This window comes from Salvelinus namaycush, chromosome 32, assembly GCF_016432855.1.
Source record: "Salvelinus namaycush isolate Seneca chromosome 32, SaNama_1.0, whole genome shotgun sequence".
Classification (NCBI taxonomy): Eukaryota; Metazoa; Chordata; class Actinopteri; order Salmoniformes; family Salmonidae; genus Salvelinus; species Salvelinus namaycush.
The window spans coordinates 7,265,219-7,290,877 of record NC_052338.1 but is presented as its reverse complement, the minus strand read 5'-3'; the positions used below and the strand labels follow the sequence as shown (position 1 = coordinate 7,290,877).

Sequence of the window (25,659 nt, the reverse complement as noted above, 5' to 3'; positions counted from 1 at the left end):
GTTGAAACAATTGCTTTTCAGGACAAACTCTTAAAATGTATGATCAAGGAAAACATAACCTGTATGCAAAGTTATTATATATAATGGGGGAAAAAAGAACGCAACATTTTCACAGATTTTACTGAGTTCCAGTTCATATATAGAAATCAGTCAATTTAAATGAATTCATTAGGCCCTGATCTATGGATTTCACATGACTGGGAATACAGGTGGTCAGACACCTTAAAAAAAAAGCTAGGTTGTGGATCAGAAAACCAGTCCGTATCAGGTGTGAGCACGATTTGCATCATGCAGAGTAGAGTTGATCGTCTATTGATTGTGGCGTATGGAATGTTGTTGCACTCTGCTTCAATGGCTGTGCGACGTTTCTGGATATTGGCGGGAACTGGAACACGTTGATCCAGAGCATCCAAACATGGTCAATTGGTGACATGTCTGGTGAGTATACAGGCCATGGAAGAACTGGGACATTTTCAACTTCCAGGAAATGTATACAGATCGTTTCGACATGGGGCCGTGCATTATCATGCTAAAACATGAGGTGATGGCGGTGGATGAACGGCACGACAATGGGCCTCAGGATCTCATAGCGGTATCTCTGTGCATTCAAATTGCCATCGATAAAATGCAATTGTGTTCGTTGTCCGTAGCTTATGCCTGCCCATACCATAACCCCACCGCCACCATGGGGCACTCTGTTCACAACGTTGACATCAGCAAACCGCTTGCCCACACAACGCCATACACGTGATCGGCGGTCGTAAAGCCGGTTGGACGTTTTGCCAAATTCTTTAAAACATAATTGGAGGCAGCTTATGGTAGAGAAATTAACATTAAATTATCTGGCAACAGCTCTGGTGGACATTCCTGCAGTCAGCATGCCCATTGCACGCTCAAACCTTGAGACATCTGTGGCATTGTGTTTCTTTGAATTGCACTGAATTCAATTCCACTTGCTGTCACTCAAACTCAAGTTCAAATTCTACATCCTGTGGGGTGTGGCCAATACAATTTTAGTTTCAACTCGTGTGTTGAATGGGAGTCAAAATTCTGAATTGAGCCCAACCCTGCGATACAGTGGCCAACAAGAAGCCTACCAGCACTATAAATGGTATATGATCCATATTTTGTGTGTGTGTGTAATCTCGGAAACCCAGAAATAAAATCTTGCGGAATTGCGTCAGATATTCAATTAAGTTCTGGGGGAGAGGTGTTAGAAAATATTCTAGAACGAGGAGCGAAGGCAGGGCAGTAGCTCCACCCCTTCTCTCTGAAAGTTTTTGGCAAGTCAATGGGCCAAATGTCCCCTCCCCTTCCGAAATTCAAAAGATGCGAGCACCTACAAAATGATGATTTGTCCAATATGATCAGTGACGAAAAATCTGGTCACTAGAATAAAGCTGCTTGTTAGTCAGTTTGTTGAAAGACGATACCATTTATGTTATGTGCGCCTGTCCACGAGAAATTAGTTTGTGTGTAAAACTATTGAACACCACACAAAATACCACTACCAACAATAATGTTTTTCGAGAATATATATATATATTTTTACATACATACATACATACTGTACATACATACATTTGAACACTCTCACATACACGCACACACACTGTACATACACACACAAACAAACACTGATACATATTACTTTATTTCCTTTTTAGTTTTTATAAAAATCATTATTATATATTATTACTTTGTATACGGTTTACTATTATCGTTAGATTACTTTCAAAAGCATGCACTTCCTTTTGGTCGTCTCGTGATTCTCTGTATTGCACTGAACTTTATCGCAGTGTCCTTTGTCTTTCTTTCTACTCTTTAACTCTTTCAACTTCCTTTCCTTAGTTCAATATCACTGCAAAACAAATCCTTACGTTTAAGCAAACCCACAGATTTGAGCAGTCAATGAATTGTCTTTAAAGTCCCCTGTGGCTCTTTCATCATTGTCATTTCCAGCACTTGGCCTTTCAGTTTTTTTTCTCAGTCTCAGAGTGGGTAAATAGCTGGAAGGGGTGTGGAATAGCTTGCTTGGTTGATTATTGATAAGTGTATCACGTTTGTCAGTCTCTCTTTCTGACTGTCCCTCTCAATTGATTGCCACGGCAACAATAGACCCCTCCGCCACCTCTTCATCCTTCTCCTCCAACGATTGGACTATGCAGGGTGTGACCACAAAGGGTATGCGCTCTGCCATTGATTCTGGGCATGCTAGTTGTGGACTGGTGCCTCCAATCGAGGTGGCATCTTCTCTAAGCGGCGACGGGGTCAAAGTTGGCTCCAAGGTTAACGTAATCTCATCTTCCTGTGAAAACAGTAAATGGATGGTTTACTAACTATACTGTACTTGCCAAACTGTGAGGATCAGTCAACAGTCTCTCCCTGTGGGTACAGCATAACCCATGTATTAGCCTTGCACGCCATCTTGTGGCTGGAGGACTGACTTTGACGTAAAACACTTGTAGTTGGCAGGACAAACATATTTTCTCGATTTCACTAATATCATCAAAATCAATAAATCATAGCACTTTTTTTGCGGCTCATTCAGTATGTATTACCTGATAAAGTAAAATCCTGTTGGAAAATCATGTTAAAAGTACCATTTATATGGCTAAAACATACATTGGCAAAGTGTCAAAACACCGGTTTAAGATCAATATGCTGAAATAAGTTGTGATATTTTGAAGACCAATACATACATAAATTACTCCTTACACATTTCACACTTGTGTTCAGATTACTTCAATTAGTACCTCATAAACTGCACACGCACCAATATTTACCAAGCGGTCCTTCAAGACTGGAATTGATTAGCTTGTTCTACTGTATCAATAGCACGCACAAATTAATCACTCACATTGATATTGTATTTCAATCAATGGAATTTGGGACAATAACCACAGCGACATGTACTATTTGCGCTCTTCTAACAGATAAACCTCAATGAACTTGGGTATTCTACATATATCTGTTGATAGATGACAACCTGTCGTAGCACATTATCAATTTATATCTCTGTGAGAAAATTATTTCGGTAGATGGCCAACACGGAAAAGGAAACACAACACTTTTCTGTCTGGATAATTTCAACGAATCACCACCTCACACCAGTTTCTAAATATCGACAGGGTTGGCTTTCATTTGAATGCTAGGTTGACCCTCAAATCCATGCATTCGTGTGAGGCAAGAGACGTTTATGGGAAGAGTGCCAATTTCTTTCTAGCCACCGTGGTCTGAAAATGAAAGCTGCATTCTAAGTCCCACTACGGACTGGCGCATATGGCAAAAACACTAGTACTTAACCAAAGACTATAAACTTTAATACTAACATCACCAATCTGAGGTTAAAGGCTGTGTATTTCCTGTAATTCTTGTGTGGTGAAAATGTTAGTCTGTGTAATGTAGAAACACGTTATCTCCACCATAGGGAATTTAGCGTAATATAACGTAATTAAATATGTCAAAGTAATTCAATATCTGAACATATTACGCAGGCTGAACATATTATGCAGCAGGCTGAACGTTTGACTTGGCTACTTGTAGGGCCTGCTGTTAATAGTGGCAATATCAGTTTGGCTCAATCTGCTTAGGCAACAATGTGTGAGATAATATGGATTATATCTAAAGCAATACAAAGCACTGGCTGAGTTCAAGGTTTTACTGCTAACCTACAAAGCATTACATGGGCTTGCTCCTACCTATCTTTCCCATTTGGTCCTGCCGTCCTTATTGTCCCTAGAATTTCTAAGCAAACAGCTGGAGGCAGGGCTTTCTCCTATAGAGCGCCATTTTTATGGAATGGTCTGCCTATCCATGTGAGAGACGCAGACTCGGTCTCAACCTTTAAGCCTTTATTGAAGACTCAGCTCTTCAGTAGGTCCTATGATTGAGTGTAGTCTGGCCTATTACAGGGTCTGAGTCACTGGCTTACTGGTGCTCTTCCATGCCATCCCTAGGAGGGGTGTGTCACTTGAGTGGGTTATGTCACTGATGTGATCTTCCTGTCCGGGTTGGCACCCCTCCTTGGGTTGTGCCGTGGGGTAGATCTTCGTGGGCTATACTCGGCCTTGTCTCAGGATGGTAAGTTGGTGGTTGAAGATATCCCTCTAGTGGTGTGGGGGCTGTGCTTTGGCAAAGTGGGTGGGGTTATATCCTGCCTGTTTGGCCCTGTCCGGGGGTATTGTTGGACGGGGCCACAGTGTCTCCCGACCCCTCCTGTCTCAGCCTCCAGTATTTATGCTGCAATAGTTTGTGTCGGGGGGCTAGGGTCAGTCTGTTATATCTGGAGTATTTCTCCTGTTTTATCCGGTGTCCTGTGTGAATTTGAAGTATTCTCTCTCTAATTCTCTCTCTTTTTCTCTCTTTCTCTCTTTCTCTCTTTCTTTCTTTCTTTCTTTCTTTCTTTCTTTCTTTCTTTCTTTCTTTCTTTCTTTCTTTCTTTCTTTCCTTCTCTCTCTCGGAGGACCATGCCTCAGGACTACCTGGCCTGATGACTCCTTGCTGTCCCCAGTCCACCTGGTCGTGATGCTGCTCCAGTTTCAACTGTTCTGCCTGCGGCTATGGAACCCTGACCTGTTTACCGGACGTGCTACCTGTCCCAGACCTGCTGTTTTCAACTCTCTAGAGACAGCAGGAGCGGTAGAGATACTCTGAATGATCGGCTATGAAAAGCCAACTGACATTTACTCTTGAGGTGCTGACCTGTTGCACCCTCTACAACCACTGTGATTATTATTATTTGACCCTGCTGGTCATCTAAGTACATTTGAACATCTTGGTCATGTTCTGTTGTAATCTCCACCCGGCACAGCCAGAAGAGGACTAGCCACCACTCATAGCCTGGTTCCTCTCTAGGTTTCTTCCTAGGTTCTGGCCTTTCTAGGGAGTTTTTCCTAGCCACTGTGCTTCTACACCTGCATTGCTTGCTGTTTGGGGTTTTAGGCTGGGTTTCTGTACAGCACTTTGTGACATCAGCTGATGTAAGAAGGGCTTAATAAATACATTTGATTTATTGATTGATCGTCTGAAAATCAACACCTTTTTCTTCAACCAAATGGCTCACCTTAGTCTCCTCTTCTTCCTGTTGCTCTGAAATGCATTCACTCTCCTCCTCTGGCTCCTCCCCCAAGGTCTCGACCACACCCCCAACCATGTCACCCATTGGCCCGCTCATCTGTCCGACAATCTCCACCTGCGCGGATCCCCATAGGTCAGCCAGGCGAGGGTGAGTGGGCAGGCCCAGACTGTGGATGGTGCTGTTGGGCGTGGCTTGGAGGGAGTGGTTTGCACTGTGTAGTCTGTGTTCCATTGTCTGTAGATAAGGCAACACAGTTCCTTAAAATGTTCTCATGACACAAAAAATTGCATTATCAAGAAACATCCCCATGAGTTGATAGCTCATGGCTAGTGGGAGGAAATGAGTCATCTGTTGCTCTTGGCAACAAGTATTTCTGTATGTAATTAGTAGGTCTCATGTGTTGTTATTAACACTAAAGCGTTGGTAGCATTACATTAACAGTAAGAAGGATAAGAAAATTGGATAAATTTTTTGCTAATAACACTAACAAACTGCTAGTATACTGCTGTCTTACAATGGTTGTCAGTTAGACACTTCCATGTTTTATTGAAACACTTTTATAAGTGCACCTGGTGACAGTACTCTATGAGGCAGTCCAGTCCAGTCTGTCTCACCTGTTGCTGTTGGTAGAGCATTAGCTGCTGGTGCTGGTACAGCTGGATCTGCTGCAGCTGCTGGAGCTGCAGCTGGCTCTGCTGCTGCAGGGTGAGCTGTTGGGACTGCTGCTGCTGCTGGATGTAGCCCCCCACGTTGTCCACCTCGCCGTAGCCCTCACCGGGCGTCCCTCCGCCCCCACCCGCCATGATGTAGGCGGCCGGCGAGGCCACGCCCGATGGATCGTTGCTGATTGGCTCCCAGGCGTCGGAGGAGGAGAGGCAATAGAGGCCCTGGGCGACGTAGGTGTTGGGCCACACGTCGGCCGAGGAGTGATGCATTGCCTGATCTGTTGTGTTAGGGAGGGATGAAGGGAGAAGTACATTTTGGATTAGATACAAGTAATAAACTGTCATCTCAGAGCACAAAGCAAAGATTTTTGATGTGTCACAGAAGGCAGTGGATATAGGTAAACGTGGCCTTCAGTTTCCATAACAGTGGTTTACATTAGTTGGGTTCAAAGGGCATTGAAGCAGCGGTATCACCAGATATCAGAAGATATTTACAGCAGCGTCACCATTTTGACAATAAATACACTGGAAACTTATTTGAAGCTCAACATATCTAAGGAGAAAATGAAAGCTCACTTGACGATGGGCAAACCGTGCCTTAGTTATTATAATGCCTATAATAATCTGATTTTAATTGGTCTCTGGGTTGATAATAGCAGAGAATGGGCCCATATGGTGCTGTTAATGAGAGCCAGGCTAAGTCCTTGTGTTAACCTACAAGCTCCCCCAGGGTTTTCTGCTACAACACGACACCACCCAACCAAACACCCCAGGGCCACAGCGGCCATTTTGAGTTTCTCCGCAACATTTCTTCATAAAGCCCTGATGCACCTCTAGCAGACCTGTCAAATGGAGTGGAAATGACATCAATCAAACGGGAGTAAACAACATCAATCAAAGTGGCTGGAAGCCTTCGACAGTGAAATATGGAGCAGCACAGTCCATTACAGAGTGGATGTGGAGCTCACAAGTCAATTACGATCCCTCTTCACAACTACATATATATTAACTCAATTATGCGTTTTTGTATTTGGCACTAGTATTGTTGTGGAAAAGTAAACGCTTAATTTAGTATTAAAAAAACATTTTGTATTCATTCATTGAATCTGGAATTCATTCGTTAAAGCTGAAACTGCCACATCCGTTTGCGATATTACAACAACAAAGAAGCTACTTTAAACAACGAAGACTGCTTCTTCCCCTCGGACATCATTGCACGCAAGATAGAACAGCACAGTATGTACAACGATTTCTTTTGACCACGATGCTGGATGCTAATTTCCTCAACAACAACAAAAAACTATAACAAATGCTCCTGGGGCGACCAGTGGCGCTGTTGCGTCTATCGCGGATCTCGGCTTGAAATGCTATATGCTATCAAATGTTACTTGTACATCCTTCTCAATTTCACAATATAGCACAATGGCATTGGATGAACAGATTCAGTGAGTGCTGTTCATTGAAATGTAGTTTGTACTTTAAAAACAAAAGTTATAATAAAATGGCTGCCCTATTTCTAGTGTGTGGCGGCCATGTTTCTAGTCCTTTACCTCTGCTGGTGATGCTCTCCTGGTTGGTCTCACTGAGGTGTGCCACACTGCCTTGGTTGGAGCCAGCACAAAGGCTGTCTTCCTCCATAGATCTCCAGCCCAGCAGAGTAGCCTCCGATAAGGCAAATTGTGCCATTAATCCTGGATGAAACAAGGGGATAGACTTTGTAAACAATGTAAAATACATGGTTCCAAATCTCATTTATTTACAGTGCATTTGGAAAGTATTCAGACCCCTTGACCTTTTCCACATTTTGTTACATTACAGCCTTATTACAAAATTGATTCAATATTTTTTCCCACACAGCATTCTACACACAATACCCCATAATGACAAAGCCAGAACTGTTTTTTAGACATTTTAGAAAATGTATAAAAAATTCAAACAGAAGTATTCAGACCCTTTACTCTGAGACTCGAAATTGATCTCAGGTGCGTCCTATTTCCATTGATCATCCTCAAGATGTTTCTACAACTTGATTGGAGTCCACCTGTGGTAAATTCAATTGATTGGACATGATTTGGAAAGGCACACACTGGTTTATATAAGGTCCCACAGTTGACAGTGCATGTCAGAGCAAAGACCAAGCAATGAGGTCGAAGGAATTGTCCATAGAGCTCCGAGACAGGATTGTTTCAAGGCACAGATCTGGGGAAGGGTACCAAAACATTTCTGCAGCATTGAAGGTCCCCAAGAACACAGTGGCCACCATCATTCTTAAATGAGCTGGCCACCCAGCCAAACTGAGAAATCGGGGGAGAAGGGTCTTGGTCAGGGAGGTGACCAACAACCTGATGGTCACTCTGACAGAGCTCCAGAGTTCCTCTGTGGAGATGAGAGAACTTCCAGAAGGACAACCATCTCTGCAGCATTCCACCAATTAGGCCTTTATGGTAGAGTGGCCAGACCGCTTGGAATTTGCCAAAAGGTACTTAATGCAACCGCTGTGTTAGATTTTTTAAAATAACCTTAGTACGACATACAGCTTACGTTATAGCGAGACAGCGCCCGAAATCTGGGCGGAATATAGTCTAAACATTTTCGACAGAAATACGAAATAATATCATAAATGGTTCCTACTATTTGATGAGCTTCCATCAGAATCTTGTACAAGGTGTCCTTTTTCCAGAATAATCATTGTTCGGTTGTAGAATGTCGTTTTCATCTGTCGATTTAGCTAACAAAGCTGGCCATGCGGCACGGAAGTGCCCAACTCACCAGAACGCATAACAAACAAAATACCGAAAATCGCAATCAACTGATATAAACTGATATAAGTCGGTTTAATATAACTAGTTTATGATGTTTTTAACACATATATCAAATAAAATCAGAGCCGGATATATCTAACTTCTAAAACGAAAGCTTTTCTGAACGCAATGCAGAGGTCCCACTTGCGTCAAGCCAAACAGTGAAAAGACCAGACCCACGGTTCCAAGAGGTCTTGTTCGGCCTCAGATCTAGCTAGACACCCCATTCCAACTCTCACTGCCTACTGCCATCTAGTGGAAGGCGTATGCAGTGCATGTAGACCCATAGATTCCATGCAAATTAATAAACTGACCCTGGAACAGAGCCCTCGATTTCAGATTTCTCACTTCCTGACAGGAAGTTTGCTGCAAAATGAGTTCTGTTTTACTCACAGATATAATTCAAACGGTTTTAGAAACTAGAGAGTGTTTTCTATCCAATAGTAATAATAATATGCATATTGTACGAGCAAGAATTGAGTACGAGGCAGTTTAATTTGGGAACGATTTTTTACAAAGTGGAAATAGCGCCCCCCCTATTGAGAAAAAGGACTCTGGGACCATGAGAAACAAGATTCTCTGGTCTGATGAATCCAAGATTGAAGTTTTTGGATGCCAAGCGTCATGTCTGGTGGAAACCTGCCACCATCCCTGCCACCATTTTCAGGGACTGAGAGACTAGTCAGGATTGAGGGAAAGATGAATGGAGCAAAGTGCAGGGAGATCCTTGATGAAAACCTGCTCCAGAGCGCTCAGGACCTCAGACTGGGGCGAAGGTTCTCCTTCCAACGGGACAACAACCCTAAGCACACAGTCAAGACAACACAGGAGGGGCTTTGGGACAAGTTTCTGAATGTCCTTGAGTGGCCCAGCCAGAGCCCGGACTTGAATCCAATCTAACAGCTCTGGAGAGACCTGAAAATAGCTGTGCAGCGACGCTCCCCATCCAACCTGACAGAGAGAATCTGCAGAGAATTATTTTTACCAGGTAAGTTGACTGAGAACACATTCTCATTTACAACAACAACCTGGGGAATAGTTACAGGGGAGAGGAGGGGGGATGAATGAGCCAATTGTAAGCTGGGAATGATTAGGTGACCGTGATGGTATGAGGGCCAGATTGGGAATTTAGCCAGGACACCAGGGTTAACACCCCTACTCTTACGATAAGTGCCATGGGATTTTTAGTGACCACAGAGAATCAGGACACCCATTTAAGTCCCATCTGAAAGATGGCACCCTACACAGGGCAATGTCCGCAATCACTGCCCTGGGGTATTGGGATATTTCTTTAGACCAGAAGAAACAGTACCTCCTACTGGCCCTCCAACACCACTTCCAGCAGTATCTGGTCTCTCATCTAGGGACTGACAAGGACCAACCCTGCTTAGCTTCAGAAACAAGCCAGCAGTGGGATGCAGTGTGGTTTCTACTGGCTATTATATAGGTGTGCCAAGCTTGTAGCGTCATACTCAAGAAGACTCAAGACTGTAATCACTGCCAAAGGTGCTTCAACAAAGTACTGGTAAAGGGTCTGAATACTTCTGTAAATGTTATATTTCAGTTTTTATTTGTAATAAATGTCTAAACCTGTTTTCACTGTCATTATGGGGTGTAGATTGATGAGGACATTTTTTCTATTTAATCCATTTTAGAATAAGGCTGTAACATAACAAAATGTGGAAAAAGTCAAGGGGTCTGAATACTTTCCGAATGCACTGTACATATTGATTTGTTTAATTTTCACTGGTTCTTATGTTCACTCTTACCTGCGGTGAAGCGGGCTTCCTTTTCTCCTTCACTGAGTTCACTGTACATTTCACTCTCCCTTCTCCTATCCTTTTCGCGTTGCGAGGTTGGGATTTTGGCGACCACAGTCCCTTCAGTCCCAGTGGATGGTGTGTTCCAGCTCTGCCATTCGATCATGTGAGCCACCTTGCCCGAGGCCATGGCAGTGGGCTTTGTCACTTTATCCTTCATGGAACGGGACACGCCTAAATAAAGAATAGAGGGGGGGGATATTGCTTCATTCAATTTCTGAATATGGCACCTCCGACGACGGATTTGGGTTCAGGAAGTGAAATGGGCTAGGAACCGTGGAAAATGCTTAATGGGTTATGCATTCTTTCTGGAAGGCATAGAATTCAGTACAAAATGGCTTCTTCCTCTTTCATGGATGTCTCTCAGCAATTATGGGTGGTTGGAGATTGAAGTTGATGTAGATGGGGCTTACTGCATTATTAAAAGCTGTCTGTTTATTCATCATGGCTTCTTGACTTGATCGATGAGCTCCATGAACCATATTAATATTCAGTCTTCACTTTTGAAATTCATCAAGAAGACGAGATTCATTAGACTTTAAGCATTTGTTTGTAATTCAAATGTGACAAAAGTTACCTTCGCTGTAAACATAATTCTGAGAAAGCACCACTGCAAATCCTTAATTAAAGTGCAAATATCTGACGATAACGAGGGATGTACTATTCATTCGGTGTAAGTGTTTGGGGGAACAATACAAATCGAATTAAATCAACTGAGTGTGAACTGAATACATTGGGCAAAAGCAGATATGCTGGGCTGAAGCTTTGTTGATTTGAAAAAGGTTGTCCTCATAAAAATGCTAATTTCCTTCATCAAATAATATCCATCGTAGATTTATATTCAATGTTATGCAAAGTTATTTTGGGAGTAAGGGAAGTAATGCTTTTGAGGTCTTCATCATTCCAAGGTCGATATAGTCTGACTGTGAAATACACACGAAATCAAATCAAATGTACTTCAACTGCAACAGACACGACCACAACACTAACAATACACTCAAAGCACAGACAAGCACAGAGCCATAAACCTGCCTTGCCAACACACTACAAAACACTACATTTCCCAACACGCCTGTGGAGATTTTGATTTAGATTTTTTTTCAAATCTGATTGGATTCCATCAATTGCCCATAAGTGGTAAATTGACGTGTGCATTAGATATCAATGGGGAGGAAGGGAGTGAAACAGGAAGGGCACCCATGTTGGCTCCATCTCCTCCTCCTGTCTGGAGCCAACATGGCGTTGGTTTACCATCTACCAGGACAAACACACACCTGACACACCTGTCAGTGAGGACTTAGCCAGAGCACCGATCCCGTAGGCACTGGAGTTCCTCTTCAGACGAGGCAGAATGGAAGTGGTGTCCTCCATAGAGAGCTGTAGAAAGGGATGAGGCGAGGAAAGAAAGAAAGAATTGTGGAAGAGAAAGGGGAGAGGAATTGCCGATTGTTGAGAGGGGGCAAAACAATATTATTGGTTGAGGATTAGATATGCAAAATGTAAATTCTACTTAACAATCAAATACAACTACCATCATATTAAGCAAAATTGACATTACATTATCCAACACATCCCAAATCATATCGGCACTTTGGTCAAACCAGCAACAGTCAGCACAGTGGTGCAGTAGTTCAATGTGCAGACACTGGACTCTACCTGTAGGGCCTGTGATTCATATGCTTGATAAATAAAGGAGCATCACGCTAGCAGCTAGCGTTATTAGCTACCGTAGATTATGGTAAGGTTATTACAGCTTCTTATCCCTGAGCCGGAGATACTATGTAACACAGGCAGCACAGTAGATTAGCAGCAACGCTAAACTAGAGAGACGGGGAGAGAGAGGGAGGGAGGTGGGACGGGGAGAGAGTGAAGGACAAAAACTCTGGTTTATCTACAGACAGAGTGAGCCGAACCACGCGGCGGGACGGAGGAGGAAGAGGGCGAGATTAGCAAAGGATTTACATTGATTCCCTTGCAGGAAAACTCGGTGCGCCCATGCTGAGAGAGAGAGGGGGGTAGAGGAAGAAAGCCAGGAGAGATATACAGTAGGTGTGTGTGTAGAGGAGGCGGGAAAGGGAACGCAACAGAGAGGAGGATTAAAAGAAGAACAGCTACAACGACAATGACAGCAACAACAGTAAGACAAATAAGGTGTGCAAAAGATTCGCAGGGCGAAGCCAGTGGTAGTAAAGTACTAAAGATTTGGGTGGAGGGAGGAAGAGAAAGAATGTGAGTGATGGAATATCAAAAGAGGAAGAGAGATTTGGACGAGGCGGCCGGGGGATTTAAATATTGATACATTTTGGATAGATTAGATATGAGAATTCACTGTCTGTGAAGGAATAGATTCTCTCATATCAGCTTGACCATCTGCTTTGGAAATCGGAAAACAAAACAAAAAATGGTTGTATTGCCATTGAAGTCAGTGTTGGTGTTTGTCGTGCTTCCCTCCCAATAATAGTATATAACTAATTATTCATAATTGAATAATATCTTATATTATCATAACACATACTGTACTTAGAAATAGGACGAAACTGTGCCCCTTGTGAGGAAAACCCATACATAAAATGGTGCCCCGTGTGATGTCATTCTCCTACTATCCGCCAAGTCGATATTCACGTCATAAGTAATTCCCCTCAACCACACCCACAAATTAGGAAAAACAAACATTATTTTCCATTAAAAAAGACAACTTCATCATACATTTGTAGTTATACAGAAATAACAAAACATGCCAAAAGCTAGTGTGTTGTTCAGTGTAAATGTAACCAGGTCAAACATCCCGACATACAGTTCAGAATGCTCCCACGTAGGGAAATAGAGCCTGCGAGAACAGCCCTGTGGCTGCAGGCTATTCGGTATGGGAGAGTGGGAAATTGTGGGGACCTGGAGTCCAAGTATGCTATGTGTGTGGAAAATATTTCATCCCAGGTAAGACATGTAACTTGTTTAGTATAGTCTGTATGTTTGTGTTGTTGGTCTTGGTTAGCTTAATGTTCTGGTCGGTAGCTAGCTGGAACTCACGTGGCTGCTAGCGCCACCATAAAAAGAGGCATGAGGGAAGCCTTACAATATTATGTTTTTCTAAGAAGTGAGAACTCTCAGGAGCAGGCAATGTCGAAAAGTACTTTTCTTAAATGTAGATTTGTAATTGGCTAAAACAAGAATACTACAAGAAAATTGTGTTTGAAAAAGGTCAAGTGTTTTCTGTGAGCCAATAGGATCAACAAGGTAAAAATGGATTGTTTTCCCCCAAGGCGGGCCGGGTCGCGATATTCTATCTAATACCGACTGAGAGCATACACTCATCATAGAATTGTGGAATCTGACTCATCATCAGGCCTATCATACTCCAATGTTATGATAACAAGGAAAGGCTTGAGGTCAAATCTGACCTAGTTGCCAGGGCCAACAGCAACTTCTGCAGGCAGTTAAGTGGCCCTACTGGAGTATGCCCATTGGCCATTGCATTTTGTCATAAAGAATTAGGCTGGCCTTAGAGAGGTGTTGGAAGTTGGTTGGATATAATGAGTATTGCTCAGTCCAACCTAGTTGAACAGACTAAATTTGAGATTCACAGATACATTTTAGATTCCATTCCCACATACTCAGGGGCCTGGTGTAAATTATTGCTAGGAATATGTATTATGGAGACTGGTCTTGAGAAGGGCCTGAAATGTCAAAATTAAACATTCCCGACTGTATTGCCATTTCTTGTTGTTTCTATAGGAGTATGTATTGCAACTGCAAGTGAATCTTTTTTCACTTTGTAATACCTTCTTATAAAACACCTCATGAGTTGTCAGAGTGATTTAGCAATCCCCGTGAAGTCCAAGCTAGCCGCCCAGAGGGTTTCAGTTTTAGTTGGGATGGTGATAAACGAAGCCCACAAAATGCTGAATTATTCACTGAAAAAAGTGACCGGGGTCAGTGCTTACTCTTTACTTACGAGGGCTTGCGGTGTGGGGTGTCACTAGAAAGGATTTATCATGGTTAAAATGTGCATTAACAGAAAGGGCGCGCATGGAGCAGCAGGGTGTCAGCGTCCTTGGAACTTCTTCTTCCTAGCAACAGGCCCAGTGATTTCTGGGAACAGGTTTCCCCCGGTGTAGCACTTTTGTGTCAATCGGCCAATCAGTGGTCGTGTTGTTGCCATCAAACTCTGGCCAGTCCAGAGGAGTGCATACTGTCTTTCTAACCTTGTGTGTTACGAGGCTGCTGGCTGCATCCACCTTCAGCTCAGCTGCCACTACTGTGTTGACATCATACTGTGGCATCTTTGAATCACAAACTCATTCATCCGAATGTGGACGGATTTCATCCACCATATCCAGAAATATATGGGCTTTTTTTTTTTTTTACCCCATATTAAATTAAACTGTGTTTTGCTACTTGTCAGATGGGGGATGGGGGGGGGTCCCATAAAATATCAAATCGCATATTAAGTATAGTAAACATGCTTTCTTTGTATTTAAACATCTGTGGTGGTCTTGTTGGTTGTCAATGTGTAGTGTGTTTTTTCAGTTTAAAAAGAACCCGTTGTGTATTGCAATTCAGCCTTGTAGCCTCTTTCAAGAGAGAAAAACCAAACAGCAACAGTGGTAAAGGAGTGAGATGGATCGTATGCTATGTCCCTGGAGTGGGAGATTATATATAGCACCGTAATGGTTTTGGCTCTCGAGACCAGCTCCGGTGACCTCTGTGAGAAATTCAATACAAACCATCTCTGAGCAACATTATGTCATGGCACTCTCAGTATAGGAAGCAGCGTGAACGAAACAAGCTCAGTTTCACTACTAGATATGAGAAACCATGAGATGACCCTTTTCCTCGATGGCCATCTTGGCTCAAGGATCCATTTGACATAAATATGAAATACACTCGAGAGTAGAGCTGGAATGGTATAAAATCAAGACAAATGATATTTCACTTCAGGGGGATAAAATGTACTGTATATCGAAATGTCCTTCGTACCTGCTCCCCATCTTTCCGTACAGGAACAGCGTCCGCTGCTAGAAAAAAAGATAGAAAAAGCAGATAGAAGAACATGAAGCCAGCCTTATGCAACCATTACTGAGTAGAGCTGACAGCACTCTCCAACATTTATGCTGACATTCACACAAAGCACTAAAATGTGATTATTATTTTCACCAACTGTTAGCACATTAGGAAAAACTAATATGTGTCATTATAAGCCAAGATCTTTAGATTCCTATACTTGATTATGTTTAAAACGGCCTCGAATGACAGTTTGGGATGTCATATTTCAACTGCATGATCATTAGGATGCATTTGATAGTAGGCCTACTAAATCATGCATTCAAACACATATTAAATGCTAATCTGTTATGTTTTCATTATTATTCAACTGTTAGTAAGGCATATTGTATTATTAAACCCAAAATACAGAAAATATAGTAAAGTAATATTATATTGGCACATACTGTAAATTGACACTGCATTGCGTGCCCTCTTCTCCACACAGATATAAGCTGAAAAAAGTCATTAATTGAATTCAAAATCCTTAAAACACTTGTCTGTATTGTTTTATATCCTAACATCTCACTTTAACATGTATACAGTTAAAAGGGGAGTTCTTAATTGAAACACATCTTCATGACTATCTAAGGGCCCCCCATCTAAATCTGAACACGTTTAACACTTGCATGTGTCCTTTAAACAGGCAAAAAACCAGTAAAGAAATAGATCCAACATGAAAGAAAGTCAAATTGAGTTCTAAAATCTGATTTGAAACACTTTAACTACAGCTGAGTTGACACACAGGGGAACCTGGAGGCCATTTTCCTCCATCAGACACTCACACACCAGAGACCTCTAAAGCTGATGGAACTCCAAGATAACCGAGGAGAAAGAGGGCGAAAAAAAGAGGGCGAGTAAGAGGTAGTAGCACTCAATGTGGAAAAGAAAACCAAGGGAATACCAAGATGGGGCTGAGAAAAAAGGACAAAACTACGAGGAGGAGGAGGAGGAGGAGGAGGAGGAGAAGGAGGAAGAGGAGGAGGAGGAGGGGGAGCGTTCCAGTAGGCCAATATTTTAATGATATCAATTGGTGTCTATGGTGTGTTATCAAGCCTGCATCTTAACCAATGGAATGAGAAGGTGGTGAATATTTTTTTGTTGGTGTTAAAACAATCGTCACAATATTTCTTACAGTGAATTGTGTCCACAGTTGATCACCACCTCATGTGTGAGGTCCATCCATCTGTAAAACATGCACAAAAAAAACAGGCCCAAACATACTCATCTTTTCCCACGCTTGTCACCCTGGCCTGTCAAGAGGTTTTCAATCTTCATAGGCATCACTGTCATCTAACAGCTTGTAGTAAACTAGACAGGCAGACCTCTTGATCTCATAGAGAACTACGCCTCCTCCACTTTGCTGTAGAATTTGTCTCGTTGTAGAGAATTTCCTTTCCCTCGTTCATTGATGATTCAAAACATCTGAGTCAGATATTGAACCGTTTGAGAGGAGAGGTAAGGTCTCAACCGTCACAGCAGTCTTATGATACAACTGTACAATTACAAAGGTGGGGGAAAAGCTTTGTTCCGAGCTATTGTGTGAGCTGGGGAAGGGTAGGACTAGGTTCACACAGTGGGCGGAATAGCAGAGGCTCGCCACTCTCGCTGCACTGAGCGAATTCCTTACGGGTGCATTAGCCTGCTGTGACCAACCGAGCGGAAGCCAGAAGCCGCGCGGGTCATCAAAGCAAACGGCGGGGGAAGGGAGAATCGTCGGCCACTGCCGCAATCGCTCCTGACAGATCTCGTGGTTCGGAATGTTAAGGACCACCATCATCTGTCTTTTGCGATCACTTGGGGCAGAGTAGGGCGTCTTGGCTGTCACACACGGTGGGTGACGTGCGCCCTGACGCTGATTCCGGGTGAAGGCCAAAGCCTGACTCATTTCAACTCCAGTACCAGTGCCAAATGGAGTTCTAGCAGGACATAGTACTGCATTTTTTTTATTCTGAGCGCATATGCAGCGACTATCATGGTAAGGTATGGCCACGGTAAGACCAGGGCTTGAAACCAAAGTGACAACCTGTGGAAATGGCACCTCGACCTTTCAGCATCAATTTCCGTAGTCTATATGAGGGGACTTTATTTGTGATAAAAACTGTTGGAGCTACCACAAATACTGTCAACCTAATATACAAAAGCATTGGACCCGAAATACATACCCACTGGGCACAGACATCAATTCAATGCCTATTCCACATTGGTTCAACGCAATGTCATTGAAATGACGTGGGAACAAAGTTTATTCAGCCAGTGTGTTCCCAGTGAGTAACTACTGCGTAAAAAAAGAGTTGGACAGCTGTTCCAAACTATTATTGGAGGAAAAATCACCAAAACAACATGCTACTAATTCAAATGATATGTCTCAGAGATTAAGTTAACACTTAGCCACCCTAACACAAGCCATGCTTCTCTTTGTCTTCTTTTCTCCATTCCTCCTTTACTCTTCTCACCCTTCCAAATTCCTTCCTCCCATCCTCTTCCCTCTCCCTGAGCCTCTCTCGCCCCTCTTATCCTATGACCACTAGCAGTCTTCCACTCTAATGGTCAGTAGCAGCTCAACCATGACCACCCGTCAAGTAAACTCCATCGACTAGTCACCTTGGCCCCGTGTCCGTCACCTTGCGAGTCGTCTGTCAACTCGCGTCATCAGCCGTACGGTGTATGCGACACAGTGAGCATGCTCCGCTCAATACCGAGCATCCGTCAGTCAGTCTGTCAGCACTTTTAATGAAATCAATATTGGGGGGCATTCCTGTGTAATGCAATATCTCAAAGACACTCAATAGAACTGAATAACAAACAAGATGAGCGGTGCAAAATAGTACACAACAAGCTACAGCAGGTCTCTGGCCAGGTCAAGGCTTCAACAGAATGTTCAGCAGTGTGTTTTCATATGGGAAATTGAAGAAGGCCTACAGTGCTTTGCAAAAGTATTCATCCCCCTTGGCGTTTTTCCTATTTTGTTGCATTACAACCTGTAATTTCAATGGATTTTTATTTGGATTTCATGTAATGGACATACACAAAATAGTCCAAATTGGTGAAGTGAAATGAAAAAAAGAACTTTTTTCAAAAAATTTGAAGAAAACAAAAATGGAAAAGTGGTGCGTGCATACGTATTCACCCCTTTGCTATAAAGCCCCTAAATAAGATCTGGTGCAACCAATTACCTTCAGAAGTCACATAATTAGGTAAATAAAGTCCACCTGTGTGCAATCTCAATGTCACATGATCTCAGTATACAGTCGTGGCATAAAGTTTTAGAATGGCACAAATATTAATTTTCACAAAGTCTGCAGCCTCAGTTTGTATGATGGCAACTTGCATATATTCCAGAATGTTATGAAGAGTGATCAGATGAATTGCAATTAATTGCAAAGTCCCTCTTTGCCATGCAAAGAACTGAATCCCCAAAATACATTTCCACTGCATTTCAGCCCTGCCACAAAAGGACTAGCTGACATCATGTCAGTGATTCACTCGTTAACACAGGTGTGAGTGTTGACAAGGACAAGGCTGGAGATCACCAATTTGTAAGTCGCTCTGGATAAGAGCGTCTGCTAAATGACTTAAATGTAAATGTAAATCACTCTGTCATGCTGATTGAGTTCGAAATAACAGACTGGAAGCTTCAAAAGGAGGGTGGTGCTTGGAATCATTGTTCTTCCTCTGTCAACCATGGTTACCTGCATGGAAACACATGCCGTCAGCATTGCTTTGCACAAAAATGGATTCACAGGCAAGGATATTGCTGCCAGTAAGATTGCACCTAAATCAACCATTTATCGGATCATCAAGACCTTCAAGGAGAGCGGTTCAATTGTTGTGAAGAAGGCTTCAGGGCGCCCAAGAAAGTCCAGCAAGCACCAGGACCGTCTCCTAAAGTTGATTCAGCTGCGGGATTGTGACACCACCAGTACAGAGCTTGCTCAGGAATGGCAGCCAGCAGGCAGTTGTGAGTGCATCTGCACGCACAGTGAGGTAAAGACTTTTGGAGGATGGCCTGGTGTCAAGAAGGGCAGCAAAGAAGCCACTTATCTCCAGGAAAAACATCAGGGACAGACTGATATTCTGCAAAAGGTACAGGGATTGGACTGCTGAGGACTGGGGTAAAGTCATTTTCTCTGATGATTCCCCTTTCCGATTGTTTGGGGCATCCGGAAAAAAGCTTGTCCGGAGAAGACAAGGTGAGCGCTGCCATCAGTCCTGTGTCATGCCAACAGTAAAGCATCCTGAGACCATTCATGTGTGGGGTTGCTTCTCAGCCAAGGGAGTGGGCTCACTCACAATTTTGCCTAATAACACAGCCATGAATAAAGAATGCTACCAACACATCCTCAGAGAGCAACTTCTCCCAACCATCCAGGAACAGTTTGGTGACGAGAAATTCCTTTTCTAGTATGATGGAGCACATTGCCATAAGGCAAAAGTGTTAACTAAGTGGCTCAAAACAACGATATTTTGGGTCCATGGCCAGGAAACTCCCCAGACCTTAATCCCATTGAGAACTTGTGGTCAATCCTCAAGAGGCGGGTGGACAAGCAAAAACCCACAAATTCTGACAAACTCCAAGCATTGATTATGCAAGAATGGGCTGCCATCAGTCAGGATGTGGCCCAGAAGTTAATTGACAGCATGCCAGGGTGGATTGCAGAGGTATGGAAAAAGAAGGGTCAACACTGCAAATATTGACTCTGCATCAACTTCATGTAATTGTCAATAAAATCCTTTGACACTTATTAAATGCTTGTAATTATACTCCAGTATTCCATAATAAAAATATCTAAAGACACTGAAGCAGCAAACTTTGTGGAAATTAATATTTGTGTCATTCTCAAAACTTTTGGCCACGACTGTATATACATACACCTGTTCTGAAAGGACCCAGAATCTGAAACACCACGAAACAAGGAGCACCACCATGCATGCGGCACTATGAAGACCAATGAGCTTTTGATAACAGGTTCAGGTACAAAGTTGTGGAGAAGTACAGATCAGGGTTGGGTTCTAAAAAAAAATATCAGAAACTTTGAACATCCTACGGAGCACCATTAAATCCATTATTAAAAAATGTAAAGAATATGGCACCACAACAAACCTGCCAAGAGAGGGCCGCCCACCAAAACTCACGGACCAGGCAAGGAGGGCATTAATCAAAGAGGCGAATAGTTATGCACGCTCAAGTTTTCAGTTTTTTTGTCTTATTTCTTGTTTGTTTCACAATAAAAAATATTTTGCATCTTCAAAGTGGTAGGCATGTTGTGTAAATCAAATTATACAAAACCCCCCAAAAATCTATTTTAATTCCAGGTTGTAAGGCAACAAAATAGGAAAAATGCCAAGGGGGGTGAATACTTTCACAAGCCACTGTACTTTAAATGTCTCACCACCCATGAAAGACAAGAAATTAAGTCAATGACAGATATGTGATTGATTGAGGAAGGCCTATAACATCTGCAAAATACTCTGAGTATAGCAACATTAAGAGCACCTGTTTGTCGCACTGGTATAAAGGATCGGGAGACAGGTGCAGGAATGCGTAATAGGGGTTTTTATTTACCCAAATTACAGCGTGCCGTGTACAGGCACGGTGACGAAGACCAAATAAACACGTATACAAAACACAGGGTTGAGACCCAAACAAAAGAGCGAGGAGTACCTTTAATAAATAACACAAGCGCACAATAATTAACACATGGGACGAAAACCGTAATCATCTGCGCAATCCACAAGGGCACGAAAGCCAAAACGCACAGCACAGGTACTCACACGCACCAACGGACATAGTAACAATAATCGACAAGACCATGGAAACCAAAGGGCACATATATACAAATACTAATCAGTGGGAATCGGGGACAGGTGTGGATTATGAACGTTCCATAGGGATCCGTGACACTGTTCTTTCCATGACATAGACTGACCAGGTGAAACCAGGTGAAAGCTATAATTCCTTATTGATGTCACTTGCTAAATCCACTTCATTTAGTGTAGATGAAAGGGAGGAGACAAGTTAAAGAAGGATGTTTAAGCCTTGAGACAATTGAGACATGGTTTGTGTATGTGTGCCATTCAGAGGGTGAATGGGCAAGACAAAATATTTAAGTGCCTTTGAACGGGGTATGGTAGTAGGTACCAGGCGCACCGGTTTGAGTGTGTCAAGAACTGCAATGCTGCTGGGTTTTACGCTCAACAGCTTCCCGTGTATATCAAGAATGGTCCACCACTCCACCACTCCCACAACTGTGGGAAGCATTGGAGTCAACATTGGCCAGCATCCCTGTGGAACGCTTTCGACACCTTGTAGAGTCCATACCCGGTGAATTGAGTCTGATCTGAGGGCAAAATGGGATGCAACTCAACATTAGGAAGGTGTTCCTAATGTTTTGTACACTCAGTGTATGTGTACGCCGCCAATGAAATTTGACGTGACCATTTGAAATCGAATAACCTCTTGCCATAAACTGCCTCATAAGGCCTGTGACTAACCATTATAGTAAGCATGCTACACTGCTGAGATTGACATTGCTATGCTAACCTTCCTTGATATAGAACCACGGGACAAACAAAGACAATGCTGAGTGAACACGGTTGAAGAGCTCTGTTGTCTCCCAGACAATGACAGAGTCTAGGAATAAACACAGCTGCCAAACCATTCATCATGAACAACATCCGTTATGAACATAATGGAATACGCTGTAATAACTAGGTTCGGCAGGCTACGCAATTCACCGGAATAACAGTAGGATACAGTAGAATCAGATCATGCTCTCTTGTTGACATGGCATGGTTCCTCTGAATGTTTCCCAGAGGATCTCAACACGGCGTGGGGATGCGCTGTTGACCCATATTTACTGTAAGTATCTCCCCTCCATTCTGCATCCATCGCCCTCACTCCATACCAGATGCTATTTATAGCAAGTCATGCTTATTATAACAATAGCGCTCGCGGCAATGGGCTGTTGTAGTTTATCACAAGAAACCCACCTCAGTTCACATGTGATATCAAACGGACCATTGCACGTGATAAGATACACTAACATGGGCATGTCTATTTAGTAGACGAAGCAAGCCGTTTATTTGTTTGGCAGTAAGTATTGGTAGGAGTAATGTAGTGGTATTTTACACAAGTTACAGCATCTTTCTAAAACCCTATGTGTTAAATACTACAGAAGCAAACCATGACAGAGAGAGAGATGAAGAGAGAAATGAGAGACCCAGTCAGAGGGAAAACTCCCTTACAGCGAACAGGGAAAACCCTAGTGTCGTTTCCTGCTACAAATTCTACATCCACTAACACCTTCCCTAGTTTGTTTTCAGACACACACATTTCGCACACTCATTTGTCTCTTAAACGCCAGGCTGGCTTTCATTTCCACGCTCAATAGACATGCTACACATCCTCCACAGACTCAATGACAATCAAAGGTCATCTCCGACCGCGAGCCTCCATTTGTTTTCATAAAGGAACTGGCAAGTGTTTAAAAAGAGGGCAATCACTCTCTCCTATGTATCCCCCCCAAACAACGACACACCACATTTTAATTCATCTGTTATACTATCTACAGTACAACACACTCTCGATAATATCTTATCCAATCGGAGAGAGATCGAGCTCAGTGAAATCAACTACTGCCTATGTCACAGCCGGACGGGCCGTACGAGTTCCACAGACCATGTAATTCCATTCAGTCAACAGTATTCAGTCAACAGTATGCAACAGTATCCATTCAGTCAACAACTAGCTTCATGCTCCATGAAGCTAGTTTTACCACTGAAACTATCTTGAGCCATACACCTCAATGTAGCTACACCGGCTGTATTAACTACGGGCACCGTTAACTTTCCTCAATTAACCTACATGTGCAGAGCACCCTGGCTCACACCTGGGTTTGACCGGTTATGACTCATCCAATGCGGGTCATAGTCCAGCCGAGTGAGTGTGTGTGTGTGTCTGTGTCTGTGTGTCTCAATTGTATACAGTACCTCTTAACCTGAAATGCGCTGCCGCACGCATGCTTCAATGTATTACCCGCTGGCATGACGCACTCCGACAGAGGAGAGGAGCATTTACGATTTTCTCAGACACAGCGAATGGTTACCTTAGCTCTATGTCAAGGCAAGAGGGCAGTTAAACAAGAGGGAGTGCACACACACACACACACACACACACACACACACACACACACACACACACACACACACACACACACACACACACACACACAAACACACAGACACACAGACACACACAGTCAAACTAACAGTCCATTTCCTCATGACCATTCCTCCATCCATCTCTCCCTCCCTCCAATCCTTCTTCCATAATGAAATTCAGAGGTCTGCTCTCTTTCTCTCTGCTTCACTCTTTCCTTTTTTTCTTCTCTCCATCACTATTTATACGTGCAACAGTACACCATGCAGACACTGCTAACAGGATTTCTCATCATTCTTTTCTCTCTCTGCCTCTCCCTCCCTCTCTCCCTCTCTCTCGCTTTCTCTCTCCTCTCTCTCGTTCTCTCCTTTCACCTGTCTCCCCTGAGATCATTGTAAACAGCCTCTAACGTCATCGTTCAGTCTCTCTGTCTCCTCAGAACCTTCTGCATCTCTCTCTGCTCTCTCTCTCTCTCTCTCTCTCTCTCTCTCTCTCTCTCTCTCTCTCTCTCTCTCTCTCTCAGCTCTCTCTCTCTCTCTCTCTCTCTCTCTCTCTCTCTCTCTCTCTCTCTCTCTCTCTCTCTCTCTCTCTCTCTCTCTCTCTCTCTCTCTCTCTCTCTCTCTCTCTCTCTCTCTCTCTCTCTCTCTCTCTCTCTCTCTCTCTCTCTCTCACACACACACCTATCGCCATCCGCACATGGTCGTACAGCACATCAGGCATATAAAGCTGAAATGTCAACCCGAGTCGCCCCTTATTCCAGTCCACTACAAATCGTGTCACGTCCTGCCTTCACTTCCACTGCCATGCTGGTGCCTTGCCTTCTCTCCCTAGTCCCCACACACATTCAGCATTCACCATGATCAAACAAAAAAACTCTCCTGTATGTCTAGCCTCGGTCGGACGCTGCTGAGCCAGGTTAACCCAACACGTCTCCATAGAAACGTACATACAGTTTCAGAGGAGAAATTGAGAGCCCTCCTTACCTCCCCCACTCCCACCCTCTTCCATTTCTCTCGTCACTGGGGGAAAAGCAGAAGGGGGAAAAGATGGGGGTCTGCTTACTGATGGTCCGGGAGCCGATGCAGCCCATGGTGTCTCTCTCTCACAGAGGCCTTGGAAGCAGCAAGCGAGGAAGCGCCACCCTTTCACCAGGCATTCTCTCCACTCCTCTTCTCTCCTCCCGTCTCGCTCCGTATGTGTGTGTGCGTTTGTGCACGTCTCTCACTCGCTCTCTCTCTCTCTCTCTCTCCTCCTCTTGCTCTGCTTTTCTCTCGCGCGCTCCCTCTCTCTCTCATTACCTCCGTCAAGCACACTGGCACACACACCGAGACACACAAAGTCCAGTGTTGCGATGCTGGAGCATCCCAGTTAGTCAGTCAGCAAGTCAATGTGTCTGAGAGCAGGGGAGGATGGAGGGAGGGAAAGATGACAAGCAAGTACTAGTTACTTCAATGCCATTAATATCCCAACTCTCTAAATTATTTAAGCATCACAAATTTAGCAGAGATATTGACCTATTCTATGAAATGGAAATGTCCTCTGTATCTTTTGCCGGTGTGAAGAATGAGTGTCTAGTATATATCTTTTCCCCCACCTCTCTCTTTCTCTCTCGCTCTAACAATGCAGTACAGCTGTTTTCCTCTCCTTCTGCCCCTCCCTCTTTCTGTCTCTCTCCATCTCACTCACACAATATGCATATGAACACAGAAAGGGATTCAAATGTGAGGAAGCGAGGCAGGAGGACAATGGAAGAGTCCTTAAGCTCTCGGACTCTCTCCTACTCCCTCAGCTTCTGCTTTTATGCTCAGAGTCAAATCTCACACGTTGAATACTGGCTTTTCCCCTAGGGAGCTCAATGCTTTGACAGCATTGGCTGTCCAAAAATGTAAAATGTGTTCAAACTGATAAAACATGTTTAAAATACGCAAACATCTATTGGTTAATATAGAATATAATAACTAAAATAATAACTTATGGGTAAGTATTCATCTATCACCAAGAGAGAGAGACAGATGGAGAGGAAGAGAGGGGGAGCTGAGGAGGATGGAGTGAAGCGGGGGGGGGGGGGGGGGGGGGGGGGGCTTTGAGTCGT

The 25,659-nt window shown here is 43.4% G+C and overlaps 1 protein-coding gene across 1 annotated transcript; it reads right to left on the bottom strand.

The window, feature by feature from the left end:
* Nucleotides 1-1,522: 1,522 nt before the first annotated feature.
* On the bottom strand, nucleotides 1,523-24,726 carry LOC120027302. Its single transcript, XM_038972221.1, has 9 exons — nucleotides 24,630-24,726; nucleotides 15,814-15,861; nucleotides 15,344-15,381; nucleotides 11,641-11,743; nucleotides 10,316-10,540; nucleotides 7,296-7,436; nucleotides 5,695-6,023; nucleotides 5,066-5,314; nucleotides 1,523-2,308 (listed from the first exon to the last, which is right to left on the bottom strand). The coding sequence occupies exons 1-9, from the start codon at nucleotides 24,655-24,657 to the stop codon at nucleotides 2,093-2,095; spliced, it is 1,377 nt and encodes a 458-aa protein (XP_038828149.1). The 5' UTR covers nucleotides 24,658-24,726; the 3' UTR covers nucleotides 1,523-2,092.
* Nucleotides 24,727-25,659: the final 933 nt, after the last annotated feature.

What these genes read in the sequence shown, in the direction of transcription:
- LOC120027302 (XM_038972221.1), bottom strand. Translation starts at nt 24,657, where the DNA reads ATGGGCTGCATCGGCTCCCGGACCATCA. An exon ending in CAATGCAGTGTCAATTTACA is followed by an intron (nt 15,382 to 15,813) that starts GTATGTGCCAAT and finishes CTTTTTTTCTAG; the next exon opens with CAGCGGACGCTGTTCCTGTA. An exon ending in GGAGAGCATCACCAGCAGAG is followed by an intron (nt 6,024 to 7,295) that starts GTAAAGGACTAG and finishes CTAACACAACAG; the next exon opens with ATCAGGCAATGCATCACTCC.